Source organism: Micrasema longulum, unplaced genomic scaffold (genome assembly GCF_059751315.1).
Source record: "Micrasema longulum isolate JH-2025_06_02 unplaced genomic scaffold, ASM5975131v1 h1tg000101l, whole genome shotgun sequence".
NCBI lineage: Eukaryota > Metazoa > Arthropoda > Insecta > Trichoptera > Brachycentridae > Micrasema > Micrasema longulum.
Window position 1 is genome coordinate 941,275 of NW_028277307.1, and position 25,694 is coordinate 966,968.

Genomic DNA, 25,694 nt, shown 5'->3' on the forward strand with positions numbered 1-25,694 from the left:
CAAAGAAATTTATTGTTATTTATTTGGTCTACAAACAATGAAAAGCAATTTTTAAAATACAGAAATACGCAAATGCTTCTTATTCATCAATTACAAGTTAAAACTAATAAAATACTCATTTAAATAAAATTAATAATAAAAATGAATAAAATAAAATTATTGAAAAAATTAATTTATTAATATAAAAAGAATCTTGTATACACATGTAAATGCTAATACAATACACATTTAAATAAAATTAACAATTTAAATATATAAAATAAAAATATTGATTTATTATATTTACGGCCTAAGCCAATTTCATGAAGAAACATAATTGCAAGAAACTGAACAAAAAGAACATAAAACTATGTAGCAAAGACAAACAAGGGCAAAACAATAATGGTATACAATATATTCATAAAAACGAAACACATAAGACTTCGAGCTAAACCATGCCAATCCAACTTCGAATAAATTCATTAATTAACATAAAAAACGCATCTTGTATACACTTTTTAAACCAAAACAATCCATTGTCAAAAATGTCGACCTCTGTTTTTTCTGTACTGTTATACAATCTGCACGTTCTTGATATTTGTTCATTCCGGATACTTTTTACAGCGCTATTTTTATGAAAAATCACCTCAACGGCGCTGTACAATAAATATCCTAACACGTCCTGCAGCTACAGAGCGCATAGGCGGTTGGGAATTTAGTTCCCCCTTTCCAATAGATTACTTTTAATTTTAAAATACCTAAGAGCTAGATAAAAACATGTCTTGCAGCTACAGAGTACATGGATGGTTACAATCTAGCCCCTATTTACATTTTATAAAAAATCTAAGAAGGGGGTTTTAATAATAAAAAATAAAATAAAAAAAGTTTATGGATAAAATCAAGATTACAACATATCCTGCACCTACATTGCGCATGGACAGTTAGAAATCTAGACCCTATTTACATTTAGAGGTTATGTTAGAAATAATTTTATAATAAATTTAATTTACATAATATGAAAGCTAATATTATCAAACATCTTGCAACTACAAAGCGCATGGACGACATAGAAACATAAAAATGATTTCAAAAAGTTATATATTGGATTAAAGGACAATTATTCTTGAACGAATATATAATATGTTGAATGTTTTCGGGTTCCTAAAGGTATGACTATTAGGACTACTTATTTTTGTATTAATTGAACAGCTTAAACTTTCCAATTTACCATTAACAATCTTATATAAATATAATACGTCATTTACCTTTCTTCTAGTTTCTAACGTTTAGAAGTTTCTTTTCGTAACTATTCAATAATTAAACAATTAAAAATAAACGTAATAAAAGTAGTAACAGTAATAGACATTTTAATAAAAAATATTAACGTACTTATTACGAAGAACATTTTAGAAAGGTGAATATTGTAGTAGAGGTATTTACAGGGCTAGTGAACTATCTATGGCTGGTTTAAGTGGCCGCATTACACATTGTTTAAATAAATCTTAGTAAATATATTTTAAAAATGGTGGCCATCGTTGTATGGCGAAGACGCTTGACTCACCATAACACCATAAAATGTTTTTTTTATGAAATTTTCAAATTCAGATGTTTATTGTCTTGAAAAACATATTCAATTAGTTCTATGAGCAGCAGGCAACTTAAAAAGTAAACTTTAAAGGGTTAAATGCCCTTTCCAAAAATCCCAAGTTCTTTTGTGTTGTAAATATTATGAATCTTGACATTTTTCTGCCCACAATATTGTAATAAATACATGTTTCAAACTAAGATAATGGTATACAAACATATTGGATGTTGTATTATATGAAAATATTGGTTTAGAACATAATAAATGTAAAAGGTTCGTCGTGAGGAGGAAACAATAGGAAATCCTAATGGATTGAAGTAGAGTATGGCGTAGAAGACTCGAGACAGAAATGTCACAAACGAGGACGCAAAGAGGAAAGAGTGTTATGTTAAAAAGGAGCCAATTTACTTACAACCTTTCAACGTGAATCCATAATGACGTAGAAATATATTTTGACGTGGCATTCGGGATGTAATATAATATGACGTAAAGTATTTTATAACGCGTTATTGATGCTAAAATGTGGTCCATAAAATTTACACATCAATAATATTTTACGGCAAATCCTAAGACTTCCTCATTCATATCTAAAAGGGAAACACCATCTCTGTTGAGAAATCATCAAAACCATAATTTCACGGAATCTATTAGTAGGTAAATCAATTACCGCTGCCGTATCGATAATTCAAAGATTTCCTCGTGTCGTTGGTGATTTATCAAGCTTCTAACAGATGTCTCCGTGTACGAAATCTAAAACCGTTCTGGATACTTGACTTCTACGCACCAAGCGCGTACAAAGGCACGCGTCTTTACGCGCTATTTTTGAATGGTTGGCCGCGCTGGTTTGGACATGTAGAGCGAATAAACAGCGAAAGAACGGCAAAAAGGAGTGAACATGCGAATTTCGATGGATGCAGAAAACGAGAATGGCCGAAAAAAAATCTCGGCAAAGAACCCAAATTGAAGAAAGACATGTCAAAAATCGTCGTGCGTGCATTAGAAGATGTATAAATGCAGAAGAAGCGGGGTCTGTATGCAAAGACGGAGTGAAGGATCGTTTTATCTTTTCTGCCTATTTCTAAATCGAAACGGTGTGATGGTTTGTTTTTTCGTTGTTGAAATGAAAGTTTGATATTTTCACCGTTTTTTGTATTATAACTTTACGCATCGTTATTAAAAAAGAATCGCAGTATAACCATAACACCGAAAACAAACTGATGAAGGCCTTGATATTCTCAGGGTTCATGTACGGTGTGGAGTGTTGGCCACTGAGAGAATCTGAAAATAAAAAAAATCGAAGCTTTCGAAAAGCGGTGTTGGCGACGAATGCTGCGGATTCCGTGGACAGCCAGACGCACAAATATACTTGTACTCCAGGAACTAGACATATAAGAACGACTAACATCCGACTAACATCCGACTAAATCCTGCAAGTCTTCGGACATATTTCTAGGGAAAAAACTATCCTCCTGGGAAGTGTCGACAAGGTCGCGTGGATGTCAACCGACAACATTGGTTTGGTCAATGAACTATCAGAATTATCACTAACAAATGCCTACAGAAGAGCACAAGATAGTTCCAGACGGAGTGAGACTGTCCACAGATGAGCCATGCCTGGAGTCAGGCGTGATCACTATCCTCAAACGCGAGGCACGGATCGAAGAGAAAGAGAGATTAAAAATATTAAGTTGAAAATGTAAATGTTTTTATGTAGAGTAAATTGGTACATAACTTGACTCTTGTTTGTCTCCAAATATTAAATGCGCACAAAGAAGGATATAAATCATATTTTTTTACAACCTACTATGAGATTTTCTTTGAAAGAGGAAAATAAATAACGAATGCTTTCAAGAACCTAAAGGATTTTTTAATAAAGATTTCCTTTGTCTGGGCATCATAATAATAACGAAGCCTCTGTTAATATTGCGATATATGCATATACATGTATATGTACCGATAAACAGATTTACTATTTATATAATAAGTGTGTGAAAAAGAATGTTCCTAAAATTATATGAGCAACGATTTAAGCATAATGTACTATGTATTATATGTATTTACTAGATATATAATCTGAAGAAGATATATACCTTAATATTGGAATAAAAAACAACCCCAAAATTAATTTAATACCTAGTTGCTTCAATTTTGCCATGTTATAAAAAACACTTAATCGATATATTTTTCATACATAAACATATGCAGACATTTTATTCAATTTTTATTTTAGATTTATATGCTTCTAACAATAATGATCACCATTATTTAATTTTAAAAAATACATATTTTCCTAACAATATTTTGTCCAAATTTTTGTAGACAAGTACTGGATTCAACTCCCTGAGGAGCTGAACAGAGATGAAGAACATTTAAGAGAAGGTAATATAGTCTAATATACGTAATATAGACTAATATAATATAGGTAAATTAGACTTCTATATTACCTTCTCTTAAATGTTCTTACTACAAATATTATTGACAGAACGATAGCCACGAATGCCCTTTGAAGCATACTGTTTTCGTTAAAACCAAAACAAGGTTAGTTTCTTGTTATGTAATTTAATATATAAAATAGTTTTAGTGCGCATAAAGATATTGATTAATATTTTTTAAAGAAATTTCCGTGCATTTTTCTAGCCTTCGCACTTCGAAACACTACAAAGCATGCTTTCTGGTCAACTTGCAAATGAAAATAAAAATAACAAAACGTGGAAATAAAACAGTAATCACAAACATTATACGCATTTTCAAGAAAAACACACAAAACAATTATAATAAACGTGTGTATTTCAATTTTGTACAAGGTTTATCTGATATCTCTGTATAAAAAAAATTATGTTTTGTTTTTTTTTAATTAAAAAAAAAAAAAATTATTAATATGATTAAACATTTTTACAGTTTTTACATTAAATTTAAAATTTTCTTATGTTTACTAAAACTAAAATCCCATCGAGCCACTTTCTGTAGTTTCTGAATAATATTATCACAGGATGGTAAAAACCATAATATTTTTATTTTAAACTTGCCAATTGTATGCACAGCCAATTGTATTATCCGACACAGATGGAAATAAAATGCAATGAAATATTGCAAAGCAATAAAAAGGTCTAATAAATTATGTCGAGGCTTTACTGACAGAATGCATTAAGTCATTAAAACAAGTTCCGAGATAATCGCATTTAAAGCTATTTTTATTCTTTCGACGCATTATTTCTCCCACAATTTTCATTTTTTTTAAAGCTTTGTAACTTTTAAAACAGTAATTTTAATATATTATGTCAGTATAGCCTCGATATGTTATGATCATCGTGTAATTAATTAAGTAGTTGTAGAAATACATGTCGTTTACATAAAAATGTTTTTAACAAATAAAAGTAGAAAAGTTTGAATCCAGATACATGACGTCTAACATCTAGCATTCAGAAGTAATCTTTGTTTTCATTTGTGAAAAGAAAAAAATCCTTTGAAAGTTGTTATTTCTCAAACTGTGGAATAAATAAATAAATTAGGTTGATTCGCCTATCCTTCGTTTTTATAGAAGCGGCTTATAGAGGAAGGTCTGCTAAAACCGAATACAAATAAGAGATTGAAAAAATATTCACTGTTAGGATGTGACAAATAAATTGGTTCAGTTAAGTCTACAGAAGAAAAATAAAAAGAGGTTGGATATAGTGGGTGTACCATGTTAAGTACGTACAATTATTTTAGTTAGATTTAGGGGTGGAAGAGTTTGCGTATACGCAAATTGGGTTAGTTAGGTACGGCCAAGGGTGGACAGAGAAAAGTTCAACTACCCGGCCAATTTAGGGTTAAATCCCGTAAAAAAGAAAAAGATTAAATTGGATAGCAGGCATTGTTATTGGATTTATTTGTGTATTCCCTTGGAAAAAGGTTCTCATTAAAGTTGAGTACAAGAGGAGGGGTATTTCGAAGCTTATTTCAACCTATTGATTTTCATCCGTTTTAAGGAATTACTAAGCAGATATTTTAACGAAGAAGCTTAAATAAAGAATGTGATAATTATCGTCAAGCACTAGTGATATAAATGTTCTTAAATTAAGTAATCGGAAAATTTAAAATGAAGAATTTGTATTAAGCGAATAAATGTACTGTTTTTATTTTTTAAGAGTGAATAAGTAAGTATACTTTCAGTTTCATATCGTAACTTTCCCTTCGTTTCTGATAAATATCGGTATTATTAGATGAACTACCCGAAGGGTGAAATTCAATATACAGGTAAGAATATTGTTCGGTGTTTTGACAAAACTCAAAAAAGATTACTTATAATTGTTGTGGTTATAGTGTTATATTTTCCTATGATAATGTTTTGGTTTTTTTGTTAAAAAAAACAATTAAAATAACATATTTTTACTAACGACGACTAACAAAAAACACATTTTTTAAAATTTGAATGTTATACTTACTTAATTGTCTACATTTATGTATAAGAACTTCGCAAGGACTATAGGTCGTTCGATTTGATTACCATGCATGGCCTGCATGGGTGAACGAGTGTTATTCAAAATGTTGTTGGCCGAACTTGTAAAACTCGCAAGTCCCAAACTTACCTTTGTTCAAGGGGGAGTAAAAACAGTTTTTACTCCATTAGCGAATTATAGGAAGATTTTTCCTGCATATATTTTTTTGAATAATGGAACACTGAACGAATATTATTTCGATTTCGAATTCCGACGTGGTTGACACAAATATTTATTTATAAACGTGTTTTTATACTGGAATATGTCATAGTCCCTGGACTGGCACCTGTCGAACTTCGTTAAGCGAAACTTAGACACATGAAGATTCCCCGAGTAACGCGTATTATAATTGTGAATATGATGACCAAATGTGTATTTTAAATTTGTGTGAGCAGAAAAGTTTATGATATTCAAAATAGTATTGGTTATGTCATGCAGTGGCATCACCTTGAAAGGAAGTATTTTTGTCTGTCGGTAGATATCCTTGACATGGGAATCCTATTTCAGTCCAAGAATGTTTCTCAGGGCTCTGTTCAGAAGAACTTGTAAAAAAAAATACCCATTAAAAGGTATAAACCGATAGAAAGGAATACATTTGTAAACTGACATTTAAAAATAAAAAAAACAACACACTGACAAATATAATTATCACACAAAAACTCTTAATACCCGCTCCAACCCTCCTTCCCATTTTTAAAATCCACTCTCTTGTACCAATTTGAATTTTTTTCCAGCTAAGCATAATATTTCTTGTGGGAGCATATTGTATACACGGGGGCCTATAAAAATTATTAGGTAGGTTTTAGTGTTTTTTTCTTAGAATTAAGAAAATACGCAATAATAAGTACGTACACGTATTGTAATACAGCTTTTGAAACTCATACTAATGATTTGTAAGAATTCTGAATCTCACGATAAAACATTTATTTTCATAACAGCGCAGCGGAGAAAATAACAACTCATTTATAAGAGCGTATCTCAGACGATCTGAAATAACAAATGTTGAGTCAAAATAACACAACGAATCAATACTAAACATGCCTCGAAGACACGTTTCAAGAAGTAAGATAGAAAAACAAGTTAACTGGAAGGAAATTAAAATTTTCGAAGTAATTGAAAATTGAATAAAGTTGTTTAGACAACAGGTACTTAAGGTTAATTTTATGTTTGCTACCGTATCAAAGCGCCTTTTTGATCAATACAGTAATATTTTTCACGTTTTAATATTTAAAAAAAAAACATTTTTTATTTGCGGGTTAAATTCTTTTTCTAGTGTGTATACTGAACACCGACGAACGTTTTAATGCAAAGGAAAGATTTAAAAAAAATTAATAACGGTTACTTCGTTTTTTTCAAATTATATTAATAAATTAATTTAGTGGCCTTGATTTCGTAAAATTTTCGCAGTTGAATGAAATTAGGTATCTGCCGGATATTGAGCTACTATCCGGTATCCAAATAGGCCGTGTACCGGATAGTGATACATATCTGTTTCATCTGTAATTTAGATATTTTAAACTTTAATTCTAGACAACAAAGTAAATTGTTTTGATTAAATTGCAGATTTGGAAGCTTCAATTAAATTAACTTAACAATAGAATCACCATGTAAAGCGCCCTTGAGGTATTTTATTACGAAAATGGCGCTATATAAGTTATCCATAATAAATAAATAAATAAATAAACGCATAAATCAATTACGAAACGTAAAACACAATTGTTTCTAAACTGTTTTTTTTTGTTTGATTGTATGAAAAATACTTATTGACAAAATTTTATCCAACATTAGTGCTACAGTAACAATTGTACAATGAAGATCATTGCGTGGTCTAGAAATATCATTTAATGAAGTTCCATGAAAAAAAAACGATCAATTCGAGCGCAAGTGTTATGTCCCATAAAAGTATATTGATTGAAGACCAATAATAGCCAGATAAAAACGTATTAAATAATAAGGACGATATAAACGTATTAGAATACAAGAGTAATAGCCCGCTAAATTGGAAACTATAAAATACGATAAGCCGACAATCGCAATAACATCACAGGCGCCTTATATAATATCGCGCTGATAGGGGATGTAAGCCGAAGAGGCTTTACTCTGATAACACATAAGAGGTCATAAAAATTTCATAACGACGCGTTATAACTATGCGCCCGGGTGAGGCGTACTTTGGCGGATACCTCCTACAGATTTGGGATTTCTCAGCGAGGGATGGCCTCCTTCAATTTCTGTACGCCTGGTAACTTGGGTTGTTCGCACATTTTTTACACAAGAAAATATTAGGGTAAACAGCGGCTTAACCGACACGATATTGCCGGAAAAGGGTTTACCGGAATATTTAAACAATTTCATATCGTAACTTACTAAGGTAGCCGGGGATCATTGAATAAGCGATGCGTTAAATTATAAGAAAATAAATTTACTGATTTTTGTTTAAACGTTCCTCACTAAGATGTCATTAAAAGACAACGGTTAGTCTTTCATTATCAATGTTAACATTTATTTTACACGAATCTTATTACGCTTGGTGGGAATATTTAGTCTCGCTTTAGTCTCATAAGTTGACATATGATACAAAAGTCGAAAATGTGCGTTCCAAGTACAACAATTGGAAGCTTCTATATAATTCCATAGGTCTGGTAACCCTATCTGACTGCATGGAAGGGCGTGGGGGGAGTATGAATGGAGAAGGTGAGAACTTGATAGAAAACCTAGATTTAGAGGCGCCTTTGTTCGCCAGGAGTGTTAATACTGTGAAGCAGAAAGCGAAGGTTCTAAGAATCCTTGTGCGATATACGTAAGACGCGTCAAGTATAAAATGAATACAAGTAGAGAAGAAAGTAGTTGAAATCTGAAATGGAAGAGTATTATAGTGTCTTAATATGAATTATTCCAAATTGAGCGAAATCCGAAACATTAGACAAAATAGAAAGATGGAGAAGGAATACAATATATCACAACATTTAGAATTAGATGAGTTTTAGAGGTGAAATTAATAGGGGAGCATTTAAAGAATCCAAGAAAAACAGGTAATATTACTAGTACTGATTACTATCAACAACAAAAAACAAACAATGCCGAATAACTAAGAGCATTGCCAAAAAAACCAATACGATGTTAGAGGTAAGTAGCTTACTTAAAAATCAAGTACAATTTTGCTGTACGTAAATATTTTATCAGAAAGAATGGCTTGTTTATCGTGTGTGGTATCAAATTGAGTTTTTTAGTGGTATTTGGAAAAAAAGAGTACAGCTATGAGCAATCTAAGCGTTGGTGACGTTAAATGTAAATAAAATATTTTTCATATTATACAATTTACAAAGGCGGTTTTTTATTATACGGTAGAAAACAGATAAATGCTTATTACGTTTCGCGGTAAAATACCATTAGGAAAATCACATTTCCTCGGAAAAATCTAGTTTTGCCGAGGGCGAAACATCGTTATTTACAGAGATATTGCCACCATGCCGAGTGTCTGTAATGTAAACCCTCCTAAATTTGCCTTCAAAATCAGTTTATCTTCGCCATGTTTTATAACTTCTTCTATTTTATTAGCTGCTTTTTCTTTCCACCTGTCCTGTCAAGAAGTATGGAAATGAGAATTGCGGCGGAAATAGAAGGATCGTGTGTTAGGTACCGGAGTATTATGCATCACGCAGGTATCTATCTACATATGTATGCAAACCTGGGAATTACATACTACCTACATGTCCTACATGCATCATTGAGGTTTTTATTAGGTGTTTCTATAAATACATTAGGTGACAAAGTTGCGTGAGCAGCTGACGTTAGACGAGAGACGAAGAGGTGGGGGTTAGTAATATTTATGGCTTTTCTCCGATATTTCGGGAAATAGTCAAGTTAAAATGGCATCAGAGGTTGCGTTTTAAAACAACATGATGACAACCAGTTTTGGAGCTCTGCTTTGTTTGAACATTTGATTTATGGTGGCTTGCGGCGGCTACTTCTAAAAGCTTCGTGTTGCTTTCGAATTGATGAATTCGATAAAATAATAACTACCTGAATATAACTAAGCCAATTTAGGTAATACAAAGAAAACGAATACATAATTGTTAACGTTAAATATGTAGGTGTAGAAAACCACGAACGCGCCCACCAGTTTCCTGAAACTGTCTCCAGTTTCGCATATTCACTTTCAATTTTTTAAAACTAATTTAGCAAAAAAATTATATTTCTTTACAATCAAACCGCGATAATAAGAAAACAGAAATTTTAAAAGCTGTTTTAAATTCTTAATTTGTGATCAACCAAAAACAAGCCGTCAGTATATTAACCTCATTCTAGTTTCTCTGTATGACAGTGAAGAAATGCAGTGTTAGTTCCAAATTAGGACCGCAGTCATACTTCCCAGATCCCGCATCAAAAGAGAGAAAAATGTAGTAATACAAACAAAATAAACAATTACATAAAACTCATATAGATCAAGAAAAAATTAATAGAATTCGCCCAATACAAACCCAATCAAAGAACGAAAGAAAAACTATTCGTATTTTAAAGTATACAGTACATCAAATTATCAAGTTCTAATACAGACCCTAACATGACTCCATCGAACTCACGCGAAATTCCCTTTCGTCATAACACCACATCTCTAACAAAACCCTAATTATTGTCCTAATACCAGCATTGGGTACGATCCTGTGCAAAAACCATAATCCTAACCCTTAGGTGTATGTAAATAGGTAAGTTCGGTACTGCTACTGTCGTGCAATCCCTAAAACCGCCGTAAGTCATAAAATCCACATTCGAGAAAAACGCAAAACTTTTTTCCAACACAGGTAAATCGCAATGATTTTGATAAAAAGTTTTTATTTTATTATTTCATTAAACGGCTATCGTGACAATTAATTGCGAGAAAAAAGCTCGTCATATTAGGTCATTAAAAAAAGTTTTTATAATCGCATTAGGTACTTTGACAAGACAAAAAATTGCCCGAAGCTAGTTAAAATGCAGTTTTAAAACTTGGTACTGCAAAAAAATGCTACTTTTAGTGAATTCTAGTTCAATACGTCTAACTTAAGCTAGGGTTTCCTAGGACAGCGGTGCCCGTATCTTAACGGCCGTAGTGAACGGTGATGCGGTGGACAGCCGTCGTAGTGGTGACTAGAGAGTGGTTTTATTTTTTAACGGTGTTATCAACACCATTTTTATAGGAAACCACTCTCTAGTCACCGTTACGACGGCTGTCAACCGCATTAATGTTCACTACGGCCGTTAAAATACGGGCACCGCTGTCCTAGGAAACCCGAGCTTAATTAAAAATAAGATAAGTTATTTTTTGTTTTGTACACCATTTTGTGGAAAGGACCTAAATTATATTGTTATGGTATTTGTTACAATAAATATAGTGTAAAGTTTCCGCAAACCGAGTTTTGTAAAATTTCCATTGAAAATAAATGTAAAAATGCCATTCTTCAATAAAAAATGATACAAGCGCCATCTATGAATAAATAGTTTTATATTTTCGTTTAGAATCACCTTAAGGTTGTGTAGTCAGCCGGACTTCAAAAAATCATCAAAATTATTTTAAAACAGGATGAAATTATTATAGAAAAGAATAAAGTGATTCTTAACAATTTACTGCCGTAATATAAGCATAAAATAATATAAACCATACATTATGACACAACACACATCCGAGTTTTACTAGGGCTGACTGTTTTCTGCAAAATACACATCTTAGGTTGTGTAGTCAGCCCGACTTTAAAAATCATTAAATCTTGTAATATACATAATTAAAAAAAAATTGTCTTATAAAAAAACGAATGCATGCATTAGGTATTAATAGTTTGTCAAAGTAAGAAACATCTTAATTGTTTGTAGATTTGATTATTCAGTCTTTTCACAAAAGTGCGATTATCCCAGTTCCACTTTTCTATGGCTGGCTGCTTTCTGCATAACTACATTCAATTTATCTTCAACTATATCATCATAGTGAAGGTGTGTCGCTCCAGTGCGCATATATGTGTACGCGTCCCCTTGGTACATATTGATGTACCTACCCAAAACTAGATACAGGGTCGGCAGTGTAACTTCGCGATCGATCGAAAGATTTTATCTTCCACTATACCGTCATAGTGAAGGTATAACTACCATATCTTCTGATTGTAATTGCCCCCCAGGATTTCATTAATAACGCTTGACATAAAGTTTTTTTTTGTAACTAATACCAATACGAATAACTTATAAGCATTAGTAACTACACGTACGCACGCAGCTATATTTTAGTAAGTGAACATTTTATTTTATCGGGTATAAATAGTTATGCCAGGTTGATAAGTACGGCTCCAAATGTTTGTTTCGTTTGAATTCCTCGGCATAAACTTGGGTCAAATTGTTTTATTGTACTTTTTCAATTATTAAAATACGTTAATAAGATAAAAGTTGGGGCCAAATAAAAAACGTTTCAGGAACATATTCCGACATTGAGTTTTCGGGTGATTTTAAAACAAGGTAAATATTTGTCTAGCGATGATTAGAACATCGAGAATCTAATTAAAATGTTTAATTACGAAAATAATGAAGAAGGAAAATTTTCCCTCGAGAACAGAATTTAAAGGGACGTGAAAATATAATCGAGGCTTTAGGGCGCCTCGTGCCTACGTTTAACAAAGCAGTTGTAATAAGAGGCGAGATTGACGCGAACGTAACTTGAAACCGCGAGCATCGGAATGACGTCAGCGACGGTCTACCCCACTAAACGCCGAGTTAGGTGGGTAGGATGCCCTGCGCTTTCATTATAAATAACAGGCCGCCACCTCTTCGCCTCGGGTTAACTAACTACCGGGACTTAATACAAGAGCCTCCGCCAGACATTAATTATGCGGACTGATATCTCTCCGAAGAGGACCGACAGGATTCCGTCTTCGCCATTTTGTCGAATAGCGTCTATCCGGGACCCGGGCAGAGCAGTCTATAAAGTCGTCCGGGTCAGTAGCGAAAAGGAATGTTAATCGTTCGCTCACCACCGACGGAAGAACTAGGTCCTCGATCACTTTTAGCGAGTGCGCCGAGTGCCTTTAATGGTTTGTTTAATTATCCGTGCGGAGTTGAGGCTGTTAGAGCAATATGGCGGAAGATTGGCCGTGGCGGTTGCAGCGCAGCTAATCCGTACGTCGGTCCCAGCGGGGAATATTCCGAGTGATGATATTTCGTCAAATCATATGGGATTTATTAATTAATTTCGACTTTATTGTGCACTTTGGGGGCTGATGGGGCGACAGACGGGGATGTCGGATGGAATATTGATCACTGCCGTAGTGGGTACAGGGTTATTCAATGTAGATTAGAATAACACAGCAGCCTGCCATGGCGGCGCTTATGTGGATATTAATTAACGAGCGAATGGTAATCGGAGAGAAGATTTATCTGAGGCGTATTTCGGGTACATCAACAGACTAAAATAGAATACCAAACTAAGTTACAGCAATTACTTAACTAAGTGCTTAATATATAAAATATCCCAGAACGACGCGGTGTACATTGATATATACATATATGTTTTAATTATACCTCAGTGGCGGTGTATGGGTAAGATAAATAATTGGTTTAACTAACACAGTTTCTATACAGATGGATGATATCGTCGGTGATATAGCATTACCGCGTAACGAGTTTTTTTTTTAAAGACTATGGTTTATTGCAATAAATTCGTTATAGGGACTACGAGCCGTTTAGTTCAGTTCAGTGCCGAAAAACGGCGTTTATCATAGTAAATACTGCAATATGTTCTGTATGCAAAACAGTGAAAAGGGGTACAATTAGACGTAGTACAATGAAGTAATATTAAATTACAAGCAAACAATAACCAATACTATTTTGAATATCATAAACTTTTCTGCTCACACAAATTTAAAATACACATTTGGTCATGATATTCACAATTACAATACGCGTTACTCAGGGAATCTTCATGTGTCTAAGTTTCGCTGAACAAAGTTCGGCAGTAGGTCTTTGGAAAATATTGGCCATTCCGAATGTAATAAACTGCCCGATGAGCTAAAACACGAAAAATCGAATAAAAAATCCAGAAGTGTCGCAAAAAAAAATATATTACTGAAATCTTTTTGATAGTGACAGTTATTAATGTAATTTATATAGATGGTGTAAAGTACTGTGTTTTATTTTTCTTATACAATAATGTTTTTTTACTATTTCGGATGTATTGACTATGATATTATGTATTATCACAAAAATGTTTTTTTTAATGTACGGTCCCAAATGAGTTTCTTTAATTATTCCTGGGAGTATAAAACGTAGTTTTTGTATTATATAAATTACACACTATCTATCAGTATATCCTTACTAAGTATAGTAAATACCTGATGTAGGCAGCATTGATTTATTTTGATATAATGCAGCATATTTAGTATTAGTAAAGCATAAAAATGATTTTAATATGGAAATCCTATATGTGATGAAATAATATGTAAAAATATGAAAATCTTACAACTATTTCTATTTTTACTCTAGACAATTATAGTTTTTTTAAGACTCCAGCGGTATTTTTGTTTGATTAAAATCGTAAGAAATGTTTTAACAGAACGCTTTTTAGGTTCTCCTTCCAAAAAATTTAATGAACAGTTACGCGTTATTACAATATCACCGGATTCAGTGGTGTTTTTTTTATTTTTTTTAATTTAAATCTTAAAGTAGGGCACACATATCATACATATTGTTATGTGTGTTCTAATAATAACATTGCAAATATATTTAATTTATAAATTGTTTATCACATATGTCTTGACCATTATTTTAAATTTTGATATGTTTTTTTCTTCATAAATATTTTTTTCCATTTCGTAATACTTTTTAATTGCTTTAAATAAAATTGAATTTTGTGACTTTGCCTTTTTCCTAAATCGAAGTCTAATTTTGTTCTTTTCTCTAGTATTGTGATCGTGTTCATGCTGGTTCCGATCATTTTTTTTCCAAAATTCTGTTTTTTTATTAGAGTTTATAATTTTATGAACAAATATCATTGTATTGTAAAATATTCTTTGTTTATATGTTAATAATTTCATTTAATTTACCATCGACTTTACCCTCGTATATCTGTTTTTTTTCAAAACGATTCTAAAGGCTTTATTTTGCAATACAGTTAGTTTATCTATGTTTTCTTTGTTTGATAAAAATAAAATGCTACTACAGTAGTTAACGTGTGGTTCAATAATTGCTTTGTAAATAGTTTTGCAAGAGTCCTTATCAATAAATCTTCTGATCCTTCCCAAAATTGATATTTTTTTGCAATCTTATTTATTACCATCTTAGCGTTTTGGTGAAATGTAAGTTTTGAATCCAATGTTTAGGATTGGGATTACACTGGAATCTTGTCTTACACGGTTTTGAAATAATACGGTGCAAAAATTAAATAAAAATATTATTTTAATAATGATTTGACAGAGCGTATAAGTGATAGTAAAATTAAATAAAATATTATTTTAACAATAGTTTAACAGAGCGTTTTAGTAATATAATGTACTATTCGTTTGATTTAAGTTATTTATTGGCAACAAATGTTTTCAATAACTTTGTCCCACTCTGTTTCATTGCAATATTGTATCTTTTTCGACGTTTTTTTTTAATTTACCTAAACTTGATAATATTTAGTTTTATATCAATTATCCTTACGCTGTATAATATTTCCGAGTCTGAAAAAGACCATAAGACGAAGAAAGCGCTAATTGGTCAAATAAATAAGTGAAAGTTTACCAAGTATTTTTAATTGGTAACTTATATTTAAATATAAGTTATTATAATAGCATTATACTATTCGTTATTGAAATGCCCTACATCGCTCTTTTACTCACTTGGCATAAAATAATATTTATGATGGTGAATAATCTTTGATACGATTTTTCAAATTATTTTCATGTCATTTTATAATTGAGAAAAAAAATAGAGATAAATCACCATCCTCACCATTCCCTTTCCGCACCTAATGGTTCATAGGGTACTGCATTGGTACACCGATCAAAGTGTCTTGATCATTTTTGTTACATGAAGGTAAGATGATCAGTCTTACGTTTCAGGTACCAGTCCAAGGACTATGAAATATTCTAGTGTAAAAACACCTTTTAAAATAAATATTTCATGACAACCATATCGGGATTCGGACCCTAGACCTCTTGCATGGTAGGCAAACGCGCTGACCGTTACACCACCGAGGCCGAGGAATAAATAGTTAACGATTTCATTTCATTGAAATCTCGAATTTATTTTTATGTAAGGAACGGTAAAAAGCAGTTCCAGTGTAAATCGAAAAGAAAAAAAACCGTATTTAATGGAATACAATAAATTTGAAACTATGTTATAACGTGATGTGCTTGTTAACATAATACGTAAGCTATATTACAGAAACATACGAAGAAAGACAGAGTATCCGTTAAAAATTAGTTTTAAAGTAAAAAAACACATGATTTCGAAGACTCAAAGGAAATTTAAAAAACTGAGAATTTAGTATTAACACTTGCGTTATTATGTTATAAAGTTGCAGGGATGTCAATACAATGTTATTAAGGTGGCGTCTTTGTTAAAATATCGCCGCCTCGTTTTTGGTCATGTAATTTTGAAGCTCTCAGTGCCTTGATTATGAACGCTATCTTCATCTGTATATATCGAAACGGTATACTCAACTTCTGTACTATCTGTATCTTACGTCGGTATGTTCTACCTACTTATCATATAGACATCATATGATTGAAACAAGCCAATGGCATGACCGCAAACAATTAGTCCGCGTTCCTTACGCCATTAACATTAAAAATAGTTCTCATTTATATTTTAAATAGGCTTCTGCAATAAAAAGTGCTGTTATAAACTCCAATAAATCCCAATTCAAGCAAAAAATGCTCGCTTGAACATGAATTTTGTACGACTTCTGGAAATCACCTAGACGGTATGCTTAACGATCGTCTGTATGTATCTACCGATCGACTGCAAAGCCGGCTCCTTTAACGTCTCGATACATACACTCGGAAAGATTGTAAAACAGATGGAAAAATTTTAATTTAATTTACAATGGTAACTTCCTTACGCCTAGATACTCTTATATGTTAATAGGACAGAACCTAGCGACAATTTTTTTACATCTAGGCGTTCTTTTTATTAAAGTGACAGTACAGTTATGTCGGAATTTAATTCAAATTCAAAACTTACTTATTTCTCTATCATATTTTTAATAGGCTTTTAAGAAAAAAAGTGCCAACCTCAAAACGATTAAAATTTTTAATAAATCATAACTAAAGGAAAAATAGCTCGGTGGAACAACATTTTTGACACTTTTAATGCGTAGATAAACGTATCGAGAGGTTCTAGACCCGTCGGTATAAAATGATGTACTTACATCAAAACTTGATGGTTAGGGTATCGGTACTATACTTTTGTAGTCGGTCGGGAGACTTTTATTTTCAACTATGACTTCATACTGAAGCTATGTCATTTTAGAGCGTAAATATTTGTACCGTGCGCTTCTTCTTGATTCATATCGATGTACCTACCCAAAGCTTGAAGGTGGGGGGGTCGGTAGTATATCTTTATAATCGCTAGAGGGAATTTATCTTCAACTATACCGTCAAGGTGAAGGTATGACGTCTCTATCTTCCCATCATAATCGAGGGCCTGGTCTCTGTATCACGTAGGTATAAGGTTTCGTTCACAGTTGAACTTTCTCCGTGACTTGGCAGAATTGTTCTACGGCTTCCTTAAATAAAATGTAACGGTACACCTGCGGATTTAATTACATGGTAAAGTAAATAGGTACTGGATTACTGAGTTCGCCGACAATATCACCGATAATTCATTCATCTGCGTTCGGTTTAGTGACATTTAAGGAAATTGGATTCATCGGTAAATATCTGTGGCTCGGGAGGCGAGGCGCAGCGCGAGACTTGATTAAATGAACGATAAATGAACTAACCAATTAGGCTTTTAACAGAAACAATCCGACAAATAAGACAGTTGAAGCGTTATGCTAGCAGCAAAATAAATTTACGTTATTGAATTGTGCAATATCTTTTATATTGTCATTTACATTTTATTATTTTATTTTTATAGTTATATTTATTTTAGTTTATGGTTTCTCTATAAATTTATTCACTTTTATAACGAGCTTCTTCTCGGACATATCAAACAAAAATATTGTCAACAGTTGAGAAAAGACTCTTCAATTGTTTAAAAACGTCATTTTCGAAATAAAAATGTACGTAATAAAATCCAAATGGGGGACAAACTTATTACCGATGCCGCTAGGCGTTGGGATCGGTTAACGTTTATGATACGTTTAGTGTCTAAGTACCTAAGTGGTGTTTTTGCCGAAAACATTGACAAAGAATTACACATATGGTTGAAATTGCACGTAAAAAAATCAAGCTTTGTAAACTTTGTAAGCACAGGCTCGGCACCTCATTACAATTTACAACTTATTTTGTAGTTTATGAATGACATCCTTATTTCGGAAGTTTTTACAATGTTTTTTTTTATTGTTCTATAGTCAATGCATAATAAACATTATGAGTGAGTGGTAACCCTTGAATTATAAACATGACTGAGATGACAAGCAGAAGAGTTTCAATTTCGGAAAAATTGGCAATTATTTGTAAAATAGAACGTGGAGCAAATTACATAGGTTAAAGTGTGTAAAAAGTAAGGTTCTCCATCCTTATTACATTGTGAAAAAATACGAATGTTCATTTATCTAAATTTGAAATTTAGAAAGTGGTATGTTTGTAAGCATTTATAATAATTTTCAATAAGGACAATATGCGATGGCGATTGGATTTAAAAAACCTTTATCTGGTATAACGAGTAATGTTTATAATGAGCAAATTCAGTCGGCCCGTCTTCCCCGTAATAACCAAGTTCGACAGTATTTTTAAAGTTTATTTTCATCTAGTTATTATAAAAATTAAACACTGAACAGTTCTCCCTGAAACATAAGCTCTGAAAATTCTCTTGCATTATTTTTGAATACTTTTTTCTATAGGCGCATATTAGGTTTAATACAAAAAAAATAAATATTTTAAATAACTGTAAAAATATTTGACAAATAATAAACAAAAATAAAATAGATTGTTGAACTTTTGAGATGATTTTTTTAACCATTAAATTTGAATCTATTTTTTTAAATATAGGTGTTATTAATTTATATACCTATTATTATGATTTCTTTAGTACTCACACTAATAAATGACTTATAATATAAAAAAAAAAATAATATGATTTTTCATAGATAATACATTTTAAGTATTTGTTGATTTTTTATGAAGAAATTTACAGCCTAATAGTATGTACATATTAGGACTGAATAAGTCCGTAAATAAATAATGATTACAGATTTCTCTTGTTTGTATTGCCAATTTTTGATGAAGAAATTCACAACCTAATAGGATGTACATATTATGACTGAATAAGTGCGTAAATAAATAATTATTACAGATTTCTCTAGTTTTAGACTAGGACTGAATAAGTCCGTAAATAAATAATGATTACACATTTCTCTTGTTTTTATTGCCAATTTTTGATAAAGAAATTCACAGCCTAATAGTATGTACAATATGTACATAATATTAGGACTGAATAAGTCCGTAAATAAATAATTATTACAGATTTCTCTCGTTTGTAATTCCAATTTTCGATGAAGAAATTTACAGCCTAATAATATGTATATATTAGGACTGTATAATTTACATAAAAACGTTTTTTAAACGCGAAAAAGATTTAAAAAAAGGTTTTTTATAAGGACGGAAAATATTAATTAATTTTCGTCTACAATATACCGAATACTTATGCGTCAAATCAAATTATTATTGAAGCGAAACGGGCAATCAAGACTTTAATGGAAGCAATATTAAGAGGATGGTTTGCAAACAACACGGTGAGTTATATTATTAAGGATAAACCAGAATCAGAAAGCAGAGGGTTAGACCCTCGAGTATTCTAAATGGGATTTAATATCCCAATTGAGCTGTAGTTTTAAATTGATATGACTGACGGGGCTTAATAATTCTGTAACGGCAAAAGTATGACTTGGTCTGATATTAATCTAAAAATAACAGTTAAACATTTAGCAATAAAATCTCACTAAAATATTTTGTTTAGTTTGAAACCTGCTAGCTTTATGCTATGAAAGTCAACTTTAAACATTTATTTTTTGGTGCACGTAAATTTTATATTTAGGCGCAAGTAAGATGCTATATCCTACTCGTTATTTCTTTCCTCTTTGGAGAAAACAACACTTAAAGGGACAATTCAACAAAAAAATATTAATGCCTACACTACCTACTTATACAAATTCAGTCATTTTGAATTAGTATGACAATTTAAAGTGCTCTTTCATCAGTGTCGTTTTGTTGATTCATAAGCGAAACATAAACAATAAATGTAATACTTTAAAAACATTTATGTACATTCATAAAATAACAATTTTTCACATCTTTCTCATAGAATCTCGTAAAAATTTTATTCGGAAGCTGTTGAGATTTATACATTTTCTAGTTCGCCTTATTCAAAGAGTAAAACGAAAAATAATGTACTAAAACTATAATAGGTAGTACTTAAGTACACAATTACAGTTTTAAGCATAAATATATTATTTATTTATTGAGTTGGCGTTTATCTTGTATAATTCCGTATCAGAATCTTAATAGTATTCAAATCAATCACTGATTTGAGTCCACTAACGAGGAACTTTAGCTCTACGAGAAATAAGACATTTTATATAAAATGTTTTCTTACGCGCGATAAATATTAGAGCATTAAATTGAACGGCAAAGTTTCTCGAAAATGTACGAAAATTATTTTTTTTTCAAAATTAAAACTAACGACTTTGAACGACGTCATTAGTTCATATGAATCAACCAATGATAAGAGAGCTGATAAAGATTTACGGTTTACTAACCGTCAACGGACCGATCGGCAGAACTGACCGAAATAAATCGAAGAGAACTTGAGACGTCACACGCGGATTAATTTCAGAAATACAAAACTTAGCGCTGATAATACGATACGTAAGAATAAAATAAATGGCTTAGTTTAATAGTCTTAAAAAATAAAAATAAGTTTAAAAAACAACTGAACTTCCTCGTTGTATTTTTTTAATGCAGTAATAAGAAAAAATAATTGTCTGATTTTTGTTCTAAAAATAAAATGAGTAGACTCAAATCAGTGCTCGATTTAAATATTAAGATTTTATAGATATTAGCTACTTAAATAACTGTTAAATTATTGACCTTAAAACACTGTATGTAATAAAGTTTTCTACGCAAAAATGTACCGAATACTTAATACTCATTATGTTATGATCCCCAGTCGCATACAGTTTTCATACCGCGCTTAAAAACTTTCTTCTTCCTTCTTCTTCGCAGTCTCAATCCTGGGGATTTGTTTGCAGCAAAGTCCTGCATCTCGTCCTCCATTGGTCTCTATTTTCTGCAGCCCTCTTCAGCTCGACATATGAGGCGCAGTTTAAACTTCGCGCACTTGCTCCAAATATTCCCGTCGGGGGCGCCCTCTATAATGTGTCCCCTCAGCCATTCCCTCTATGATATCTTGCAGGAGACCCTCATGGCGCATAATGTAGCCGATCCATCGGGCTCGCCTCTCTGAGGTGGTTTTGATTAGGTGCCTACCTTCTTCGATTCTGTTGAGAACCTCGTCATTAGTGATGTGGTCTCTCCAGCAAAATATTTTTCTGTAGCACCACATCTCGAAGGCCTTTAGTCTTTTTTTATCTTTTTCGGTAAGGTAAGCCCCATGTCTTACAAACGTACATCAATATGCTCCATACATATGTCTCGGCAAGTTGCTTGCGGACTTTTAGATTGATATTATTTGACTGAAAAATCTTTGATTTTTTGTTAAACGCGAGCCTTGCTTGGTGTATGCGGCAGTCGACTTCTCTTTTTGTTCAAAAAACTTTATTTTATTCTAATAACCCGCATTCTAGACAAATAATAATAATTTTTTATCAATTTTTTGTGAGTTGTATTCTGGGAAAAAGTAAAAATTAAAAAGAGGAATATTAAAATCTTGTTTTCTTAACATATTACATGATGCAAAACATTTTAGAGAAAGTAATATGGAAGTCTTTTTAATATGGAAGGTATTTACAGAACTTGTGATCTGTCATAGGCTAGTTTAAGTGGCCACTTTACACACTATGTAACATGCTTAGTTACAGCAGTTTGAAGACCAGAAGGAGTGTGTATTTAACTGCGCACTTCTTTCGATTGTTGCGCGGTATTATTAACAACCCTGAAATTATGCGGAGCATTGGCTTTTATGTTCCGGATTATTACCTTAGACAGCGTCAGCATAGACTGTTTTATATTCCAATATACAGGACCAACCTTTATGTTTATGCCTGTTGGAAGGGCTATCTCTATGTTGAATAATATTGCTTTGGACATTGACATTTTTCAAGTCTCTGAGGGAGTTTTTCGTTACAAGATTCTCTTACTTTGTAAACATATTATTCTCTGAATATTCTGTATACTGATGTGTTATTTTTATGTATACCTAATTTTAATGTATTAATTTAATTATTTCTATATGTATGAATTAAGATATTCCGTAATGAACATACTTTTATATGAATAAATAAAATTGAATTTTGAATGCACTATTCTGTCTAGGTTTGAAGATCCATATTTCTTCAATTCTTCCGTCCGATGATTTTTGGAAAGTTAAAGAGCTGAAACCTTTATTGATACGTGTGAGATTCATTTTCTTCTTTTCTTGTACGATAATTACTTACTTGTTTTTGTTTTATTACAATTCTAAAACAAAAGTTAGTATGAAATATAGAAATAGAAAGATAGACCCAACAGTTAATAACAAATCAGATTATTGTTTTTTCAGTAAGCAGCCTGCCCTTTCTGTCACAATTTCGTTTCTTAAGTTCGTTCGTTCGCTACATATCCATCTCATTCTAAGGCACTCAAAACTAAATTTCGCTCTCGTTTCCTTTCATACGATACGAATAAATTAACGAAACGAATTAGTTAAAGCATAAGGGCACTGTTATTTTAAAAGAAAAAGTGTAAAATATGAATATATTTTTATTTAAGAAAATAAATATTTGCGTTCTTATAATTTACGTTTATACTTTAATTATGGGGGTCATTTCCAACGAGGTGTAAATAACCCACTAATAGAAAATGGTAATCTTGATTCCGACTTGTCGGGGCAGAGTGGGGTTCGAACCTCAGATGTCCGATCCGTGATTCCGCGACATAGCCACGAGACCGCAACCCGATTCATATTTGTCAATTTTGATACGTCTTAAATTTAATCATAGGCTGTTGGGAGTTTGTCAAATAAAACCAACTTATCAAAAAAATATATAACTATTTTTAGACAATTAAATATCACTACTATTGAATCTCACTTACATGAAAAGAGGTTTGAGCTCTTAAGGTTTGAACATAATAAGAAATGTATTTGTAAATATATAAATTTGATTAATAATTCTAGGGAAAACTGATTGTATAATAGGTGAACGGGGCGGGAATGTATGCATAATGTAGGTAATATAATTCCGAACATCTATGAGGTTCAAGGATGTTGTGAAGGTCGCGGTTTGTGAAAGTTGTCGCTTACCTTGTGCATCGGTGTTCCCCAGAAGTCATTGAGGAATATGTTCTTGATCGGCGTATGAGGTCTCAAGTCCCTGTTGTCTTTTATAGCGCTGATGTCGTCAAAAACGAAGCCGCAGTAGATACAATTGTGGTACACCAAGAAACAAGTGACTACCACCACAGCAGAAAGGCAGTACGAAACCCCCATTTCGAATTCTAACCCCTTTTCCCGCTCGCACGTCAGTTGCTGCGCCTGTCAAAATGGGCGGCGGATAAACAAAATATTGCGCTCACGAAGTTTACTTTCACAGAAAAAAACTAAAGGCGAACACGCACCACACTTACTATATATTTAATACACGAACGATATTAATTCACGACGAGGGAAATACATATAATTTATCAACGAACATGTACTGCAAAACACCGAATAAACTATCTGTCAAATTCAATAAAAGTTTTGAAATTCAATTTGATTTCAAACGCGATAAAATGAGATCGAAGAAAACCAACTTGAGACAGTTAACTTAAAATTACTGTGTTATTATTATATTATTTATTATAAAACATTGAATTTCAACACGCTTATTATGTATTTTTGTTTATCTCTATATCACATCTACTTTTGTTACAAAAATTAAGTACACACATACGTTTAACATTCATTTATATTTTATTATTAATTCTAGAACATTTAACAAAGACGTTATATATTATTGTGACGCTTTTCGAACAAGATTGTTTGTTAGAAACATCCCGTTTGCGCAAAATGTAGCAGCGGGGGGATCGTATCGTTGAACTGACGTTTCGGAACGAGCCGTGAATGGAGGCAGCTAGTTCGCGAACACAAACAAACAGAGAAAGCTTTTTTATAATGGTTTGACAGCGTTCAGTTGTCAGTTATTTCACGAAGATTCACCCAAGTGATTTCGGGGCAACGATCTCGATTGCGGACAGCAACCCGGGGAGAAATAAGGTTCGCTGTTATAAAACACATCGTAATCGGCGAAATGATAACTAAAACCCCTGTCAGCGCGGTTGATGGGCGTTTAATTCTTTGCAGTATTACGGCATCGATCACTCGGCGACTGTTGGTTTCGTGTCACGGCGATTTACAAGCGAGTGATGACATTTCGTGGCGAGAGAGCCGGGCGTGGGTCCTTCCGCCATTGCACTGCGCGAGCGACTGACGGAGCGCGTCACGTGACTGACCGTTTTGCTCGGTACCCGGTCTCGCCGCGCAGCCGCGCTGGCGTCGCCCCGTGGTCGATGAGAAGGCATGGCGGGAATATGGCGCGAGATAAATCTACGAGATTACTTTTATTTAGTTGTTACTTTTGTTACAAATTAACGTTACATTTGTTACCTACGGTATTCTTTCTATTTTTATTTAACATTCACAGTTACAATACGCAATTATGACAACGTGGCATATTAAAGTAGATCTTTGCGCAATAAAAAATTACCAAAATGAATTGTTTATTTACGTAATTTATGGAAGTTAAAGTAATTTTTGTAAAAATAGTATTTTATTGATCGTTTTATAGGTCTGAGATTTATATTTAACAAAACTAATTAAAATAATAGGGTTTCATAAAATGTTTTTTCCACCCTTTCGAGTAGATATATTCATAAAAATTAAAATTTATTATTGTGTTTTTGTGGTAAAAATAAACGGATTTGTGGTGTTTACCACCAGATATTATTTAACTATTCAATAGTGACTGACTGAAATAAGATTTTTAGCCGAATTACGGCATTTCTTCTAGTTTCGGCCGAAACAGAAACCGGAATTTATTTAAATAAGTTTAAAGTCATTTTAAATTGCCCAAAATAAGGCGTTTTTATGTTAAGTCTTAAGATTTAATCAAAATAAGTGTTAAATAAATACAAATCGAAGTAAATTTATGAATAAAATTGATTATTTTTAGCGCTTTTCGGTTAGTTATGTTATACATATAACTTATATAATATAACAATTTTTTAATGCACGTTTTAGGAACTTTAGCTTCCATAGAGTAATTTAAAAAATGTAAATATGAAAGACCTTAG

At 32.3% G+C, this 25,694-nt stretch overlaps 1 protein-coding gene across 1 annotated transcript in view; it reads right to left on the minus strand.

The window, feature by feature from the left end:
• Positions 1-24,814, minus strand: part of LOC148284641 (protein O-mannosyl-transferase Tmtc3-like) — a 383,475-nt gene extending 358,661 nt beyond the window's left edge. Inside the window, exon 1 of the mRNA XM_088237242.1 lies at positions 23,665-24,814. Within this exon, the coding sequence (XP_088093368.1) occupies positions 23,665-23,850 (186 nt within the window). The 5' untranslated portion in view covers positions 23,851-24,814. The remainder of the gene's footprint in view (positions 1-23,664) is intronic.
• Positions 24,815-25,694: the final 880 nt, after the last annotated feature.